Genomic DNA, 20,368 nt, shown 5'->3' on the forward strand with positions numbered 1-20,368 from the left:
AGCTTCTGCCAACCATGACACAAGCCCGGATCAGTCTGATTCTTAAAAAGGACAAAGATCCAAGCGAGTGTAAAAGTTACCATCCAATTTCCCTGATCCAGTTAAATGTAAAAATTGTCAAAAATTCTGGCTAACCGATTAAGTTATGACATCTCTTATACATATAGATCAGGTGGGATTTATTCGGGGCCGAAACTCTTCTGATAACATTCGTCGATGATAAATATCATGTGGTCAGTAGCGAATGAACAATCTCCGGTCACTGCCATCTCACTTAATGCCGAAAAGGCGTTTGATATGGTAGAAGGGGATTATCTTTTTAAGATTTTGGAAATGTATGGTTTCGGGAGTACTTTTATTGGTTGGATTAAGCTACTTTATAGACACCCTGTAGCGGTGGTACAAACAAATGGACTAATTTCAGATTATTTTACTCCGGATAGGGGCACCCGGTAGGGATGCCCTCTTTCCCCATTACTGTTCTGTCTTGCCCTGGAACCATCAGCAGCCACGATAAGAAAGAGGATGATTTTCCAGGGGTGGTGGCGGGAGGTATGGCGCATAAGCTTCTGCTTTATGCAGATGATATTTTATTAATTGTCTCTGACCCTACTAGATCTATGCCTTGCCTCCACAGAATTATTAATCCCTTTTCCAAGTTCTCAGGATACAAAGTCAATTGGTCTAAATCCGAAGCTTTGGCTTTGACAGCGTACTGCCCAATAACGGCTTTTCAGCCGGGCGCCTTCCAGTGGCCCAAACAGGGAATTAAGTGTTTAGGAATTTTATTCCCAGCAAATCTGTCTGATTTAGTTAGTTAATTTTGACCCTTTAATAAAAAGTTTTTCGAATGATGTGGACAGGTGGGCTTCATTACATTTATCGATGATTGGGAAGGTTAATGTTATTAAAATGAATTGTATTCCAAAATTCAACTACCTACTACAATCTCTCCCTGTAGATGTCCCCCTCTCTTATTTTAAGCAATTTGATAGTATAGTGAAGTCATTCATTTGGAATGGAAAGCGTCCCAGGTTACACTGCAACAAGTTACATAGGCCGATTGACAAAGGTGGGCTAGGCCTACCCAAGATTTTGTTTTATTATTATGCGTTCGGTCTCAGACATTTAGCTTATTGGTCACTTCCACCTGAGAGAGCCCCTCGCTGGTTTTGTATTGAACAGAAAGTTATTGCCCCTATTTTACTATTACAAAGCCTATTAAACTAATTGGAGAAGTTAAGTCACACCCCATTATCTCGCATCTGCACGCACTATGGACAAAAGTGTCCAGAGTGTTTAATTCAGACATTTATTTAAATGTTGCCTCAAGCATATGGCTAAACCCAAAGTTGCGTATTGGTGAATCCCCTTTCTGTTGGTCTGAGTGGATTGAGAGGGGTGTTAATACACTTGGTGTCCTATATGAGAGTGGTGGGTTGAGATCGTTTGAAAATTTGGTCCAACATTTCAGGATTCCTAGATCTCAGTTCTTCAGGTACTTACAGCTGTGCCACCTGCTTTGTACTATTTTTGGGAGTAGCATACACCCCCCTAAAAGGGCAGATTCTCTAGAAGTGGTGATTACTGCTTTTGGAAAAGGTCATGAGGCATCAGTGTATTACGCCATGTTAATTCAGAGTCTGGGGGATGGAGTTTCAACTTCTCTCAAGAGATTATGGGAGAGAGATTTAAATTTGGTATTGGAGGAGGGAGTGTGGGCTAAGATTCTAAAAAACGTCAAGTCTACATATAGAGATTCGAGGGTGCGTCTGATGCAATTTAAGATTTTGAATCGATTATATTGTGCCTTTATTTATTTACCTCAGATTTGGCTAAAAAACACAATTTTCCCAGCTTGTACAGCTAATGCGCATTCTCGAGTTACAGTTGAGGTCTGTATCTAAAAGGTGATTTTTAAGGATGGCTTATTTACCTGTAAGGCAGGACTTCCTTTCTACATCTGTTGACCGCTGGGCGTTCCAATCTCTCCCATTCATACTATATTAATAGAAGTGGCCCATCTCTGCTAAATAGTCTCTGGCTATATTCTTATATAGAAGTTTTTTGTGTACAAAGACAAATTTTAGTTGTTATTGGCTGATAATCTTTTTCCACAAAAGTTTACGAGAACCAATGGTGTTTTTAGTCGAATCTGACATGTTGCATCTAAATGTGCCATATTTGTTTTTGAACATGAGCACAGCTGATTTTAGAGCTTCAACAGAGGGGAAGATTTCAACAAATAACTTACATTTTGCTCTGTTCCTCACAAAAAGCTTTCTATTGCGCCAGACAACTTGGAATATAGCACACAATATGGACAAATTTTACAATAAGTTTATGGTGTTTTTTGTACTTTTTGGAGCTTGACAGTCGTGGTCACTGGAAAAGAACTACAAAAGAGCTGCATAAACATTCATCAAAATATTTTTTTTAGTGTTTCATGGAAAAAAAGAACAGCATACAGGTTTGTAATGGCATGAGGGTGAATAAATAATGACCAAATTTTCATTTTTGGATGAACCACAACTTAAAGAGTTGGAATGGCAATAAAAAAAAAAGCAGCTCATCGAAGTCCTGAAATTGAATAAAATATAGTGTGCAATGGTGGTTAGGTGTTTTGCGACTTACTGGTGGACTCAAAGGGACTATGGGCACTCTCTATGTGACACTGCAGCTGAAAGGGAGTCGAGTACTGCCGGTAACAGTGTTGACATGTAGTGTGACTCTCCCAGCTCTCACTGTTCTGCTTCTCTAACTCCAGGTGATGCTTCATGTGGTTCATGAACCTGAGAGGGAGGCAAAAGACAAGAGGGATGAGGAGAAGGAAGAAGAATGGCGTTACAGAGAGGGAACGAATGAAAATAAAGCAAAGAGGTGCAGATGGAGACAGTAAGAGAGAGAAGTCAATGGGGACATCTGCAATATGTGACACTGATGACATTCGGAGAGTTAAATGCCCCTCTCCACAGACAGCTGCTGTCTGGGGAGAACTCGCTCTGACACAAGCGGGACCGCCGTTGACAAAGGTGTGACAACTAAACAGGATAGCCTTTGAAGTGCGAGGAAGTGAATGTCAAACAGATGTACAACATGCAAACAGGTAAACCACTAAAAAGTACTGTATCTTCTCTCTCAGAACTGGAGTTTCCTTTTGCTTTTCAAAAGGCATCTAAAAATAGACACATGCATCCTCAGAAAACACTAAATGGCACAGTTCAGTCTTTAATGCAGAAGTTCAAGCTGTTTTTTTTGTTTTTTTAACAGGTTGTATTTCAGTTTTGTTTAAAGATTACACTCATCATAAACCCTAATTCATCAAAAATGTCTGAAGGAAGAGGCCAAAGTTAAAGTAGCTAATGTTCAATGTCCTTTGAGAAAACAACATAAAACTCCATTTAATATAATTAGCAAATTGACAAACAACCACCAATAAAAATCACCTTTTAACAGTGCAAGGACTGTGTGCGCGCATACGCTCAAGAAGCATTTGAGCTCCCAGGGGTATTCAAGAGATATTAACAAATATTCTACTCAAAGTTCACATTCTAAATGTGCATAATAGCCATTATAATACTGGCAATTACACGGCACTTCTTATTTTGTTTAATGATGTGATGCTCAGGCTGCTTCTAGCCGCTTTGCCTCACCTGCCATCAGTGCCCTGACGTGGAGCGGCCCATTTTTCAGTCGGCGCGTTCTGCAACCTCAGCTCCCCTAATAGGGATTTTTATGCGGCTGCACTGTGACCCCCGCTGCCAGAACTTGGGGTCCGCTGCAAACACGCCTTCCCATTAAAAGGAGCTTACTGAGGCTTTTCTCACGGCTTGGCTGAGTTATTTAATCAAAGGAACAGTTCTTATAGCAGCCAAACTACCCGCCATTATTCATCTAGGGCCCCAGGAGGGAACGGGGGTATGATAATGTCATCCATTTGAGGGGGAATCCAGTGATGGGGTCTGAGAATGGCTGATTCCCCCTCATCTTTCTTTCTATGTCTCTGGGCTCTTGTAGCTAATGGCTCTCATGAGCAGAGTGAATATCCAGGTTATATTAAGTTCTAATACAGTATCTGCACTGCACGCGGTGACCTGCTTCAAAGAGGTTCAGTTACTTTGGTGTTAAAATTAAGAGACTAAACGGGTCATGTCATGAGGAATCAAATTTTTCTTGATATTTTGACATAAGAGGTCATTCAACTACGGTTGCAAACAAAATTATTCAACCCCCCTAACCAGCAATACATTCTGGTGATGTGAATTAAAACACATCAACTAAAACCTCAGTAAACAGTCAAAGTAAGTTTTTAATACAAATTTGAGTGATTTTGAGAACAAAGAGTTCAGTTTACCCAAATTTTAAAATAAAAAATAACTCTCTCCACAAATGTCATGTCAAAAATATTCAACCCCCAATGTCAATAATTTGTGGAGCATCCTTTATCCTTAATAACATCAAATAAATGTTTCAGGTAAGTGTTCTCAGGCTTCGACACCTCTCTATTAGAATTTTTACACATTTCTCATAAGCAAAAGCTTCCAGCTCATTGACATTCTTTGGTTTCTGTGCTGCCACTGCTTCCTTAAAATCCCAACAAATGTTTGCAATGGGATTTTAATGATGGACTGAAAGGGCCATTTAAGGACATTCCACGACCTGTCCCTGAACCAGATTTTGGACAACTTGGATGTATCCTTGGTGTTACTGTCTTGCTGTAAAGTCCAGTGATCACCGAGCTTCAATTTACACACTGAGGGCATCACATTTTTCATGCCAAAATGGCCTGATACCTGAAAGAATCCATGGTCCCCGTGGGTCTAAAACTCATTTTCAGTTTAGTGTCGTACGTATATAAAACCTTCCAGGACTCCACAGGTCTTTCCTACTTCTTTCCTAATTACTTCTTGAATATTCAAGTCAACATTTCCCTTGGTGAAGTTTTGCTTTCTTCCACACCCCAAGAAGGTTGCTGTTGTACCATATTAAAAAAATTTATGAATGGTGCTGCCAGCTTTGTCTATTGGAAATTGAAGTGCCTTGGAAATGTACTTTTAGCCATGACCTTTCTTGTGTAATGAGACAGCTTATATTTAATTGCATTTTTTGCATAGAAATCCATTTTTGCTTACAACGCTAAACTTAAATTTTAAAACTTAAATAAGTGCCATTGCAGATTGATGACTTAGTTTTGTTTTAAAATAATTACTTGTGTAGCCTTACATATTTAAGAAACAGCTACATGCAATAGGGGTTGTGTAATTATGACATGGCTGTATTTAAAAAAAATCCTGCTATAAAGAAACATTAGGTTATATATTCACACTATGATTTTGAATGTGTCACTCAACTGATATAGAAGTTTAAAAATTCTGGGTCATCAGAAATGCTTACCTTTGTAAATCCTTACTGTCTTGGGCAGGTTGAATAATTTCAATTGCAACTTTATAAAAACATACAGTAAATTTCAGAACTCAAAACCGAATCCCCAATGCATTAAAAGCATTTATTGAAACAAATCTGCAAAAACGCCTCGTTCTCTACTTCCGCAACTGCCCTATGTTATTTTGGGACCCATTAATTCATGACCGCCTCTATAGTTAAAAAACATCAACGCCTACTTTACATCATCGCATCCTTAGCCCTGCCCACTGGTGCTCCAGTTTGTAAACTGAGAGAGAGCAGGACAGACAGGCCTAGTGTAGCCAAACTTTTCTTGAAAAGTAAAGGGGACCCATCTGGACTATTCTGAATTATTTTTGTATGTAAACATGCACTAGACAGACGTGTTTGACCGCTGTCATGTATCTGGCACTGCTTTTAGAAGACACGGTGTCAAGTTACAACTCTGAAAAGGAGATGCAATTCTCTGTCATTCAGCTGTTTTGAGCACAAATGCGTTCTGGATGCGTTCTTTCACTCATCTCCACACTTTTTAATTGTTGGTGTATGTAAACATGCACCAGATGGACGTCTTTGACCTTTCTGATGTGTTTCCAGCAATGTGATACTGTATATGTGAGCGTCTATTCACCATGCTTTGGGCTATGTGTGTTTTGTTCGGCTCATATCAGCGTGGATTGTGTTTTTTCGGCTCATATCAGTGTGGAAAGCTTGTGAACCAGTCATAATACGATTCAAGCTTTGAAAAGGAACTGTTATTGAAGTACGGGGAGGGGGGATTCACATGACGCCATGCGAGGATCGGACGTGTGAACAGCGAGCTCTGCGCACTTTGCTTGTTTTAACACTTTTAATGATAGAAACCAGTGAGATTCGATACACTGTTTCATAACTGTTCTAGGAGAACAATATGTCAAAGAATTCAAAATCCTCGAGCTTTGGAGACATTAAAAGAAACTTACGTGCTCAAGCTGATACCCCCGAGAGGGCCGCAAGCCAGGGAGTCAATTTGGTCGGAGAGAGGCGGGAATTGCGGTGAGAGTTGCTGGACATGTCGGCAATGCTGACGAAGGTCATTGCTGACTTGGAGGATCTTGCTGTGATACGTCGATCGATCACTCCCATGGAGGCGAAGTTCTCTAAGATAGTTACAAGAGTGGGGGATGTCGAGAAACGGATCGATAATCTGGAGTCATCGGAGAGGGAATTACCTGCTAATCCGCTAGCAACCAAGGTGGATCTGGAGCGTGTCTGGGAGAAGTTGGAGGACATGGAGAACAGTAGCCAGCGGAAAAATCCGTATTGTCGGAATTCCTGAGGCCAAAGAGGTTCGGTATATGGTGAAATTCCTGGATGGGCTCCTTCCAAATCTGCTCGACATAACAGGCCATAAGCTGGAAATCGAGCAAGTTCACAGGGTTCTGGCATGGAGATCCGAGGAGAGACACAGGCCCCGATCAATTCTGGCCAAATTTCTGAGATCATCCGATAAAGATCTTGTGTTACGCATGGCGAGGAGTGAAGGAAGGCTTTCTTGGGAAAGACCACAGCATTTTCTTGTTCCCAGACTTTGCAAATTCGACAAGAGGAAACGTGATCGATTCAAGCAATGCAAGAAACACTTACATCAACGGAAGGTCGCTTTTGCACTGATATTCCCGGACAAATTTAGAATAGATGCTAAGGAGGACCATTTACATGCCCACAGCAAGCGATGTCCTTCATAAAGTCAATGGAGTAAGTCATTTTGTGATCACGTTGCAGCCGAGTGGACCGGTTCACTGATCATTCACTTGACTGTTTGAGGAAACTGAGCGTTTTTTTGGTGCTGGTTCTGCCTAGTGGATGGAGTTTATTTTGCAGAGTGGCACACCTTCGGGACAGTTTTGTGGATGAATCTACACGCTCTTTGAGTTTGTTCCACATATTGACTGGAGTTTGTTTTATAGATTATCTTTTGCTGTGTAATTCTGTCTCACAAAATTTGTATAGAAACACTGGTCTTGAGCAATCCGACTGCAAAGTTGTCGCGGGGGTCCTCGTAGGCGTAAATGGACTGTTTGAGTTTGGAGGGATGAATGCCAGTTGGTGTGGGGTTAATGCGCGCGTTTTTCTTTTTTTCTGTTTGTTTTGTTCCGTGGGATGTTCGGGTTTTAATGGTTGCACCAATGTTGGAATGTGGTCTTTATAATCTTGTTTTTGACACACTATCTATTTTTTCTTATATGTCAAAATCTCAAATGTTAATATGAGTGGATTGTCTCTCTCCACATGGAATGTGAATGGGTTGGGAAACCCCATAAAAAACATTCTTAAACGTAAGAAATATGATAGTGTTTCTTCAAGAAACACATCTTTCCCTGTTGGAAGCTGATAAATTTGGGAAGATATGGGGTGGACATGTTTTCTTTAGTGCTGGCTCAAGTAAGAGCAGGGGAGTCATTACATTGATAAATAAGCATCTACAATTCAAATGTCTCAAACAGATTAAAGATATTCAGGGACAAAGGTTGATTTTGGCTAATATTTACGCACCTAACGCTGATGATCAGGGCTTTTTTAAAGATCTTTCAGGGAAGCCGCTGACACCCTTCATGATATATAGGGAGGAGATTTTAATCTTTTGATGGACTCAGTCCTTGATCATAGTGAAGCAAAAGTGTGAAAACCCCTTAGAGCAACACTGACACTTCACAGGATGTGTAAAAATCTTGGTCTTACAGATATTTGGAGACATTTGAACCCATCTGGTAGGGACTACAAATTTTTTTCATCAGTCTATAAGATTTATTCTAGAATAGATTTTTTTTATTATTATATCCAAGTCCCTCATTTCTTCTGTTGTTAATTGCTCAATTGGAAACATCTTAGTTTCAGCTCACACCCTGGTGAGTTTAGAGGTGTTGCCACATATGGAGAAAAAGAAACCATATAGTTGGCTGTATAGTTAGTTAATGTATCCCTTTTGCAAAAAAACCAACAAATGTTAAAGGCTGAAATCAATGTTTATATGGAGACCAACTGGTCCTCAGTATCTTATGTGGGCGTGGCTTGGGAGGCACTTAAGGCGGTTCATAGGGGTCGGCTCATACAGTATGCCAAAAAACCCAAAGCACGAGAACTCGTGGAGTTGGAAGAGAATATTAAAAGTACCGAGACAGAACTGAAGTGCTGAATGTCATCTGATGGCCTCAGAGAATTGACCTGATTGAAATACAGATATAATACTATTTTGTCGCAGAAGGTGGAGTTTTGGTTATTTAGGGCAAGACAGTCGTATTTTGAGTCAGGGGACAAAGAAGGGAAGCTTTTGGCTAAATTTATAAAGCAGAGAGAGTCTTTTTCTACCATTCCTTCAGAGAAATCTGCTGGTGGTGAAATTTTTACCTTGGCCATTGTTATTAATAATGCTTTTAAAGCTTGATCTCTATAGTTCCACGTCTTCATCTACTAATGAAGATATTAGAAACTGTGGAACCATTAGAACTCACTAAACTGACGACTGAGCAAAACATTCTCTTGATTCTGAGAAAAGCTTGGAGGAGTTTGACGAGATATTTAAGGCCCTGCCTACAGGCAAGGCTCCGGGGCCAGATGGCTTTGCCACTGAATTTTTTAGATCTTATGCTACAGAACTGGCTCCACTTTTGTTAAAAGTTTATACAGAATCACTAAAGAGAATGGAAAGCATCCGCCAACCATGACAAAAGCCCAGATCAGTCTGATTCTTAAAAAGGACAAAGATCCAAGCGAGTGTAAGAGTTACCATCAAATTTCCCTGATCCAGCTAGACGTTAAAATTTTGTAAAAAGTTTTGGCTAACCGATTAAGAAAGGTTATGACATCTCTTATACATACAGATCAGGTGGGGTTCATTCGGGTAAAACTTCTGATAAAATTAGGCGTTTCATCAATATCATGTGGTCAGTGATGAATGATCAGACTCCGGTCGCTGCCATCTCACTTGACGCTGAAAAGGCGTTTGATATGGTAGAATGGGATTATCTTTTTAAGATTTTGGAAATATATGGGTTTGGGAAAACTTTTATTGGATAAAGTTATTTTATAGACACCCGGTAGCGGCGGTACAAACAAATGGGTTAGTTTCAGATTATTTTACTCTGGATATGGGCACCCGGCAGTGTTGCCCTCTTTCCCCATTATTGTTCTGTTTTGCCCTGGAACCATTAGCAGCTACGATAAGGGAAGATGATTTTCCAGGGGTGGTGGCAGGAGGTGTGGCGCATAAGCTTTTGGTTTACGCAGATGATATTTTATTTTTCGTCTCCGACCCCACTAGATCTATGCCTTGCCTCCACAGAATTATTCATTCCTTTTCCAAGTTCTCAGGATACAGAGTTAATTAGTCTAAATCCGAAGCTTTGGCTCTGACAGTGTACTGCCCAGTAACGGCTTTCCAGCCGGGCACCTTCCAGTGGCCCAAACAGGGCATTAAGTATTTGGGCATTTTATTCCCAGCAAATTTGTCTGATTTAGTTAATTTAGATACCCTAATAAAATGGTTTGAGCAATGTGGGCTGGTGGGCTTAATTACATTTATCTATGATTGGGAAGCTTAATGGGAAGCTTAATGTTATTCCAAAATTCAACTACCTGCTACAATTGATCCCTGTAGATGTCCCCCTCTCTTATTGCAAGCAATTTGATAGCATAGCGAAGTCCTTCATTTGGAATGGTAAGCATCCCAGATTACATTTCAATAAATTACATAGGCCGATTGACAAAGGTGGGCTAGGCCTACCCAAGATTTTGTTTTATTATTATGCATTCGGTCTCAGACATTTGGCTCACTGGTCGCTTCCACCTGAGAGATCCCCTCCCTTTTTTGGTATTGAACAGGAAGTTCTTGCCCCTATTTCGCCATTGCAAAGACTTTATATCAAACTAATCGGAGAAGTCACACCCCGTTATTTCGCATTTGCACTTGGTATGGACAAAAGTGTCCAGAGTGTTTAACTCAGATATTTATTTAAATGTTGCCTCGAGCATATGGCAGAACTCAAGGTTGTATATTGGTATGTCCTCTTTCTGCTGGTCAGAGTGGATTGTGAGGGGGGTTACTACACTTGGTGAGCTATATGAGAGTGGAGTGTTGAGATCTTTTGAAAATTTGGTTCAACATTTTGGGATCCCCAGATCTCAGTTTTATAGGTATTTACAACTGCGCCACCTACTCTGTACTATTTTTGGGAGTAGCATACACCCCCCTAAAGCGGCAGATACTCTTGGAGTGGTGATTACTGCTTTTGGAAAATGTCATGAGGCATCAGTGTATTACTCCCTGCTAATTCAGAGTCTGGGGGATGGAGCTTCAACTTCTCTCAAGATATTATGGGAGAAAGATTTCAACTTGGTATTGGAGGAGGGAGGGTGGGCTAGGATTCTAAAAAAGTCTGCATCTAGAGATGCAATTCAAGATTTTACATAGATTTTATTGGTCCACCTCTAGATTGTATAGGCTTGGTCTTAAAGACACACCCACCTGCTGGCAATGCCAATCGGAGGATGGAGACACGGCCCATGTTTTTTGGTGGTGTATTGAGATCCAGAAATTCTGGTTGAAGGTTCAGAATTTTGTGTGTGACGTGGTGGGCACACAGGTTTTGCACCATACTTTGTGTTTTGGGCGATGGGGCAGTCATCGATGTGGGGAATAGTCACATAGATAATTGGGTTCTGACCTGTGTGATGATCGCCAGGCAGATTATTTTGAGGGGTTGGAGGTCAGCTGGTGCGCCCCCATATCCGGGGTGGTGCACGGAGATGGGGAGGGTGGCGGGTTTTGAAGAGGTGTCACTGGGAAGATGGGGTAACTTAGATTTGTTTGTTGGGAAATGGGGCAATTATTTGGAGTTTTTAGAGGGCTCTTGGGGTAGGGCGTGGAGAGAGTAGTGTAGTTTTGGTTGAGTATGATTTATATATATATATATATATATATATATATATATATATATATATTATATATTTTGTTTGCTTTTTTTTTTCTGTATATCTACTCATATATGACCATGGGGACTTTGTTTGGGGGCAGGGGTGGGGAATGGGAGGGGTGGTTGTGGGGTTTAAATGTTGTTTGTATATATATATGTTTTTGCTTTTCTTTATTATTGTAAGATTTAATAAAAAAAAAATTCATTACAAAAAAAAAAAAAAAAACAATACCTGATATTGTTCTTGAGCAATTTTAAACAACTGTTACACTTGAAGGTGATGTTGGACTTTGCTTTCGGGATCAGAGATGGGTCTCCTTCACATTTGCCATAGTAGAAGTCTGAAACCAGCATGATGAGTTTGCCTTTTTCAGCATCATAGGCTTTTGCTGAAGTGGGTTGTTTGTCAGGCTTCGATGTTGAGGGGAACACAGAATCCAACAAATGAGGGCAGCAGAGCTGAAGATGAAGAAGGGGAGGAGTGTCATACTATCTCAATACTAAACTTCCTTTTATGGATCAATACAGATTGTCTGTCCATATCAGAACACTCAAGATGTCAGAAGAGGGTGTGTTAATATTTAAATGTAAGCTCTATAATGTGAAGATACTATTGGAAAGAACACTGATTTACTATGGAAAAAAAAGAAAGATTGTGAACACACCAACCTTAATGTGATTTTTTAAAGGAACAACTTGGGTGAACACATTCTGACACTGGGGGCATTTCTTGTTGAAGGGTGACTCATTCTCTGCAGATGTCAAAGAAAGAAAGACTGAAGACTTCAAGATGAAAAGAGCTTGTTGCTTATGGAAATCCTGCAATGCATCATGGACAAACACTTACCCATGTCAAGCTTGCCTTTTTTGGACACACCATTGTTTGTGTCATTTATCGTTGTGCCATTATCTAAGGGACATAAACAAAAAGCAAAATTATAAATAATCTATGGCTAACATCAAACATTTCATACAATTTCTGCAGTATATAGTATGTACACTGTGCATAGTATGCAAATTTTCTGTATGCATACCTAGATGACCTACTACAGTTGCACAAATGTGCAGCATACAACGGAGCAAACTATACAGAATACTGTTATTAAATAATTTGCTCTACTGACCTTCCTTTTTCAAAAATCAACCATAACTTTTAACATCTTTTTCATGTCTTATTATGTGATCAGGCTGTGCTTGTTTTAAAATAAAATAAAATAAACATGTATTTCCAATTTGATAACTGAACTACACTTGCTGAATTAAACATGCATCATGTTGAGGTCATGTGACAATGTAGCATATTTGAAATATTTGTTGCAAATTGTTGCACATACTTAAATAGCAGGCAATATACAATATACACTTGGCAGCTAATTTTAGCATAGTATTCTATTCCAAACATGGCCAAAAACTATGTTTGAAATGGAATACCAGCTTAATACTCACTAAATACTGCAAAGTACACACAGTATACTGCCTACTATTTAAAAAATAGGAAGTCAACAGTAGGCATTGTTTCATTACCTCATTACACTGGATCTGAATGATGTCCAATTATCATCTTGGAAATACAAAAACTTATTTTGCACTTGATTTATTATTTTATATTTGAGTAAAATTGACTTAAACAGAAATGGTAAGAGTAACATGTTAGTACACTATTACGAACATAGCCATAGTGTCACACCAGACAAAACACTAGCCAAAGGGGCTATTGGGATTTTCTGTGATAAAGAGACTTAGTCTTAGTGTATGGGAAACAAATAAATCTTACTTTTTAGTAAGGTTAAACAGTAATGGTGTTGCAGAAGAAAAATTTGAGATATGGGGCTTTTTGAAAAATTACAAAACTTTGCTTAATTGCACCACCTAAATCATCCAAAATCTTTTTTTCCCTCTCGATATGAAGTGAATCTGGTAGTTTAAGGGCAAGATAAAACAAAAATAATTTTACTGTGGAAATGAAACAATCTGTGCATTACAGAACATGTGTTTATATGCATGTCAATAAGTAAAAAGGAAGCAAAAGACTCATACAAGGAAAAGTTGCTTAAAATGACTCTGAAAAGCAACATCATGACCAGGGCCAATGTGGCCAATGTGGCTAGTGATGTTCCAAAGTCACTAGCCACTCAGCATTTTCACTAGCCAACATCCCCAGGCCCAAAAACTGCTAAAGGTAACTGGAGACCGTAACTACATATATTTGTTTGGACATATTTTATTTGAACGAGAATTATGAGATTAGCACGACACAGGCTAAAATAAGGCAGAAGTGACGCAGTCCACAGACGAGGGTCTGATCACATAACGACAAGAGGTGTCAGCTGTGTAAGAGCGCTTCACTTTAGATCTGAAAAACAATGCAGCTGTCTGTCACCATGAAAAACCACAACATCTTTTCTAGAATGCAACAGAACTTGAAAAGATGAAATCCAGTTTTCACAGACCCCCACAGACATACGCGGTAAATTTACTTGGTAGACTGCATGAGATTTGCGGTGCTGTGTCCAGCTGCGGGAGAAGTGAAGTATAGGTCTCTGCAGAACAATAATGGGCGTTTCCCAATCTGTGGGCGTTTTCAAACTGGGATGGGCATTTTTCAACTATCCAATGAAAGTAGGGAATCTCAATGTAGTAATTATTGGGCGTTTCCAAACCAGGATGGGTGTTTCTCAACTAAGTAGGGAATCTCAATGTAGTAGACAAATCGTGTAAAGCGACTGAAAAATCAGGTTTGAAAAAGCCAACTGATTGGGAAACGCACATTTCTGTTCTGCAGAGACACAAGCCTCAGAGAAGTTGAGCCCTTCATTACCGCACGGGACACTGTGAACTTAGGGATGGGCATTTCAAGTCATTTGTAGTTGAGTACTCTAAAACATAAATTTTTTTGTTTTTTTAAATCTTTACATTTAGAATTTAAAAATTCAACCTTCAACTTTTGTTTTTCTTATGAAAAAATTTGCAATATGCATAAACAACAAGATTTAAAAAAAACAAAAAAACATTTGCACTCACACAGTTTACAAACATACTTTCCAAGTTTTCTGAAGCGATACGATCACTTTAAATAATTTTGGGAGAACTAATGGCAAGATTTAGTTGAGAGAAGCAGTTTCGATGTTGCTCATGGCAGGCAAAGGCAGAAAGGAAAATCAAATTGCAATATTTGGGTAGTGTTTTTACTAGCCGAATATTTAAAGCTGAACGAGTACTCGATTAATCGATTACTTGTGCTCATCCCTAGGTGAACTCAGCAAAAAACAAATTGAAATGCACTTTAAACCTATTTATTTACACAATTGTTTGCAATATAGGCTTATATGAAGCAACTGCATATAATGTCATGAAAGACATCTGTCGGACTTGATTGAAGTTACACATGGCAGTGACAGAAGCACAAACACTTTCTGTTCAGTAAATCTGACTGACGACATAAGAAGGTTGTTTTCTGTGTCAAATAAATACCATCTGAAATTAAATGCGATCATCATCATGTAAATGAGATTTTTTATGTTTATTAAGTTAGTAATAGTTGGCAATACCCCACTTCTACTAAATGTTTTATAGTTTATGGCCATTATTACAGGTAAAACTCAATGTGGGAATCCAGAGATCTTTATTTACTGAATAAAGCCGCAGGTCTGTATGCTGTCAGTCAAAGCTCAACAAGAGCCATAAAAGCTACACAGCTGCACGCCTCGTGCCCTGCAGACGCAATATGAAACCTGAGAGTGTAACAGCTAGTCTTTGCATGTGAAATTAGATAAATGCTTAAGGGCATTTTACACAGTATGTGTACAAGATTGGTGGGGCAGACAATGTTTTCGAAAAGATAAAACATTTAATTTCCATGGCTTGTTTTCCCATATTCGATTTCTACACTGAAATGGGTAGATCGTGTTGAACTAATTAATGAAAAATTAGATCTTGCATTAAAAACAGTGGAGTAGCCAATGTCTGTCAGCTTAATTTGTATACATATTTTATAAATTATAGATCTGATTTGGGTGTCTTTTGGCTTTAGATATTGTTTGTACAATCGTTTTGTTGTTATTCAATCATAGTGTACATCAAAACTTATGCTAATGAACGCATTTTTGCAAAACGTGACTTCTCCTTGACAATATTATGCAATGCGAGTTTTTGAATAATTTTTTCAATTACTTGATTAATCGTCAGGATAATCGCTAGATTACTCACAAAAATAATTGATAGTGACGTGCCTAATCTGAAGGCAAAAATGGCTAGTTAGAACAAGAGGGTACCTTTGTCAATAGTTTGTCCATAATAATTCACAGAAATCCAGATTTAAAGCCCTTCATTCTAAATTGTACTTGCCTTTATGAAAGTTCACCATTGTTCTTCCATTGTTTAAAAATATTTGTAATAAGGCCATAATTACAGGTAAGACCACGGATGGCTCCTCTTTACTGTGGTTACATACTGCGGTTAGATACTAGTTTTTCTAACAAATATAGTATTTATGAAAAAATTTTTTCAATTGTAATAAAAGTCTTATACAGTACATTTGCCCTAATAGATTTACCGGTAATATGAATCTATATATCTGTAACCAGTTAGTTACCGCAATAATATACATTTTAGTAAGGATGATGATTAAGAGAGTATGGGAAAAAGATTTGAATTTGGTATTGGAGGATGGAGTGTGGACTAAGATTCTTAAAAATGTCAAGTCTGTATCTAGAGATGCAAGGGTTCGCCTTATGCAATTTAAGATTTTACATAGATTTTATTGGACCCCTCTAGATTATATAGGCTTGGTCTTAAAGACACACCCACTTGCTGGCGATGCCAATCAGAAGATGGAGACACTACCCATGTCTTTTTGGGGTGTGTTAGGATCCAGGAGTTTTGGTTGAGGGTTCAGAGGTATTTGTGTGATGTTTTGAACACTCAGGTTTTGCTTTGTCCCAAACTCTGTATTTTGGGCGATGGGGTGGTCATGCATTTAGGGGATAATCATATAAAAAATTGGGTTATGACCAGTCTCATGATCGGCAGGCAAGTAATTTTAAGGGGTTGGAAGTCAAGTGGAGCACCCTCTTTTTCGGAGTTGTGTGTGGAAATGGGGAGGATAGCTGCATTTGAAGAGGCGGCAAGTAGAAGGCTGGGGTTTAGGGACTTATTTGCTAAAAAATGGGGCAAATATTTAGTTTTTTTGGGGGACTCTCGGGGAGGGGATGTGGAGAGTGTATTTTGTTTAATCTTGTATGTTTATTATTATTTTATTTATTTATTTGTGTATATACAGTGGTGTGAAAAAGTGTTTGCCCCTTCCTGATTTCTTATTTTTTTTTATGTTTGTCACACTTAAATGTTTCAGATCATCAAACAAGTTTAAATATTATTCAAAGATAAAGATTTCTTGATTGAGAACAGGTGTGGCAGTAATCAGGCCTGGGTGTGGCTAGAGAAATTGAACTCAGGTGTGATAAACCACAGTTATGTTTTAACAGGTGGGGCAAACACTTTTTCCACACAGGGCCATGTAGGTTTGGATTTTGGTTTCCCTTAATAATAACAACCTTCATTTAAAAACTGCATTTTGTGTTTACTTGTGTTATCTTTGACTAATATTTAAACTTGTTTGATGATCTGAAACATTTAAGTGTGACAAACATGCAAAAAAATAAGAAATCAAGAAGGGGGCAAACACTTTTTCACACCACTGTATATGTACATATATATTTTTTATTTTATGTATGTATGTATGTGTGTGTGTGTGTGTGTGTGTATATATATATATATTTGATTTATTTTTTTGGATTGTGTGTGTGTGTGTTATGTGGGACCACAGGGGTGTTCGTTAGGGGTCAGGGTGGGATTGTATTAGTAGGGTTAAATGTAAAATGTTGATTCTTTATATATGTGTTGAGTTTTTTCCACTGTCATATGCATATGAATCAATAAAAATGTTAATTACAAAAAAAAGGATGATGATTCATATTTTAAAAAGCCTTGTAATTGATGTAGATGCATTACACAGTGTTGTCTCCTCTTTACTTCATCAGTGCTGTTTATAATGTCGCAGCTTTCAAGCAGTTTGAGTACAAACTTTAATTTCGCTTTAAAGTAGAACATTCTCTATAGAATTCAAATAGGTCATGCAAGTTTTGTGGTCTCCACCACAGCATCAAGTGAAGCCCAACTGTCTCGGAAGTTCCCCTCTGCGCTATTCTACAGCTCTGGCTATCCTTTCTCAAAAGCACTCTGATGTGCGCTGTGGTAGTTCACGCGAAACCACTCTACATTCGCCCCACGTGTGCACGTGTCAGATCCGAGAAGCATATTCAGTGCTTATAAAGCGCTGAACGTGAGATGAATACAGCTAAAATTTGCTTCGGCAGGCCGACATTCACAGAGTTTTCAATGCAAGAAAAACCCTGAGAACGCACTTGCCAAAGAGGCTAGTGAGAGTGACGTAGTTACCCAACACTGCCGATTTCTACGGGTGTTAATGTCAGGCCCTGTTTATGATGAAGGGGCTTTAAACAGCATTTCAGGTGCATGTGACAAACGTGTTTTGATAATCAACACATATTACAAAGTGAGCTAGAGCTCAAAACACAAAAGCTCATAGTTTTAGCAAACACTCAAACATACACATAGGAAGATTTACCTCTGTTGTTCGGAATTTGGAGGGATGAGGTCATGTGCATGGCTGGATTTGCTGGGATGACCCCCAGTTTGTTTTGCGAGACTGTGGTGTGGGACTGAGGAGAGATGTCAGCAGGAGCCTGTACATTGGTCAAGGTCACCACATTGTTCTGGATAAGCTGCACTTGAGGCCTGTGAATGACCCCTGGCTTTGGTGCTGCATTGACCTGTGACACTATCTGCGGCACTATCTGCTGACCTGCTGCTTAGGAAACAAACAAGCTGAGTGAAAAAAGAATTCACCTCAGATGAAGAGAAATTAAACCAAATAGTTTCAGGATTTAAAACTGGCATATATCCAGAAACAAAGCAGCTATGCAGACGCAACATACCCGGCACAACAGTGAAAGTCGTTCCTGGTGGATACTGTGACCCCAAAGAACTGATGAATGAGGTGTTGCTGTTGAGATTCTGTGGTGTTGCCACAATGTAACCCTGGTAAAGACACAAATATTCACAGAGATTCAGTAACCAGGCCAATTAGCCCAGCCTACCAAAATACACATCAACAAATCCACCTTTAACTCTGGTGGGCAGACGTTTTGGCTACTGTTGGCAGAAAGTAACTGCCTCATAGTGCATTGAATATATTCAGCACATATTCACAGATTTAAACTGGAAAAGTTGAAAAAGTAATGGTAGTATAAAACAAGATTTGCATATTAAAATTACCTGATTGTTAATGATGATGGGTTGAGGGGCTGTGCCTCTAAGCATTATTGTAGGACCGGTAGCCACCCTGGTGGAGTTCGTCTGGGCCTGCGGAGTCTTTTGTGACGATGCCACCATAGGTGTTCTTTGTACTGAGACATTTTGCTGGTTTCCAACACCTGAATATCACAAGACATTAGTAAGTTACTGATTTAATGCCATGCCAGCATCCGTGGCTATTTTCATGGTGGAAAAATCAAAGTCAAAAATATGGGTTTTAGGATCTATTTTTGCTAAAAACTCTCAAACTGATTCAGCCATGACTTTGTTAGAAATCTTTTCAAACATGTCAGCTGAATAGAACAATTTAAATATTACAAGAAAAACTATGATCAACATCTGACAGTCTGATAAAACAAACAAACAAAAAGAACAGAAGTGGCAGTGTGAGAATAAATTAAGAGCTGTACCTGTTCTTGTGTTGGCTGTAGGCTTTGAACTACAGATTTCACCAACAAATATTGGTTCATCGTCATCGTCATCATCAATCAAATCTATGAGATTGGCTTCTGGTTTTGCTTTCTGCCATGGCTCCAACTCCTCCTCTTCACACTCCATAAACAGCTCTGACATCTAAAGGAAAGGGATGAAGTTGACACAATGTTAAGTTGTTGATCTAACCATTTTAGCTACTTACAACTGACATTATGGCAGCAAAAATTCTTCTTGGGCCTAAACATACAAACACTATTCATTAAATACTAGCTAAAGCTTGAAACTCCTGCAAAACAAAGGTGCACAATGCCACACAATCAGTTATGTATCGAGTCAAAATGATCTTTGCTGCACACAGAAGATGATCTGTATCTACATATGTCAGTGAGATGTTTGTAAGCACATATATAGTGATGCAAAGCCTGTGGAGATGAAACGCCTTTAGCATGCACATGATACACTATAAGCGGTTGTTACTACGGGAAAATACCGGCTAATGGGCTATTTCAGATTCCCAAATAAGTATCACTAAACTCTGGCTACTATTTGTATGAATCAAAATGCAGTCAGGAGAAAAGCACATTAATGTTAAGGCATCAGAAACATCGACTTTTGTGTAGTCTATCTTGTATAATAAAGATAAATCGATTAGCAGGTCTGCTCTTCTGTCTAGATGCTAACAGGCTAAAAGCAAGAAAAATAGCAGACGGCTACGAAGAAAAACGGTAAACCACGCTGAAAATGTTCATTAGGTGTAATATGATAAAACGGCGACAAATATTGAGGATAAAAAAACAAAACTCGACCTTACCTTTTACAATCTTGGCTTATTTACAAACAACATGAGTGTTGATTCAGACTAACCCACAGCAGCATGCAGAGCAGAGGCTCATGGGAAATCAGAGAGATGGCTATTGTTGAGATGTAGAACCTACAATCTCTCGACAAATCGAGACTCACTTCTATAAAATAATTTAATCTTATCACAACATTGCAAATGTACAACATAAAGAAATTGTGTGAAGTGAAGGAAAGTAACTAAATATGGGTAATAAATGAAAGGTGCACTCAGTAATTTTTTCCTCATTAAAAAAAGTTTAACTCCTAAAACATGAATTGTAATTTTGCAATATATGTAGGAAATCATGAGCACTCACATTAAAATGAAGACTCCAGTCACATCA

At 38.9% G+C, this 20,368-nt stretch overlaps 1 protein-coding gene across 2 annotated transcripts in view; it reads right to left on the reverse strand.

Moving 5' to 3' along the window:
* znf280d (zinc finger protein 280D) overlaps positions 1–20,072 on the reverse strand; it is a 32,721-nt gene extending 12,649 nt beyond the window's left edge. Inside the window, exons 1-9 of one of the 2 annotated variants that reach the window (XM_051652597.1) lie at positions 19,996–20,072; positions 19,160–19,322; positions 18,711–18,868; positions 18,371–18,473; positions 18,001–18,243; positions 12,202–12,264; positions 12,024–12,106; positions 11,587–11,813; positions 2,635–2,792 (exon numbers count right to left, since the gene is read on the reverse strand). In XM_051652597.1, the coding sequence (XP_051508557.1) occupies positions 2,635–2,792; positions 11,587–11,813; positions 12,024–12,106; positions 12,202–12,264; positions 18,001–18,243; positions 18,371–18,473; positions 18,711–18,868; positions 19,160–19,322 (1,198 nt within the window). In that variant the 5' untranslated portion in view covers positions 19,996–20,072. The remainder of the gene's footprint in view (positions 1–2,634; positions 2,793–11,586; positions 11,814–12,023; positions 12,107–12,201; positions 12,265–18,000; positions 18,244–18,370; positions 18,474–18,710; positions 18,869–19,159; positions 19,323–19,995) is intronic. The other variant, XM_051652606.1, reaches the window with a different exon arrangement.
* Positions 20,073–20,368: the final 296 nt, after the last annotated feature.

The sequence above is a fragment of the Myxocyprinus asiaticus genome, chromosome 2 (genome assembly GCF_019703515.2).
Source record: "Myxocyprinus asiaticus isolate MX2 ecotype Aquarium Trade chromosome 2, UBuf_Myxa_2, whole genome shotgun sequence".
Lineage (NCBI taxonomy): Eukaryota > Metazoa > Chordata > Actinopteri > Cypriniformes > Catostomidae > Myxocyprinus > Myxocyprinus asiaticus.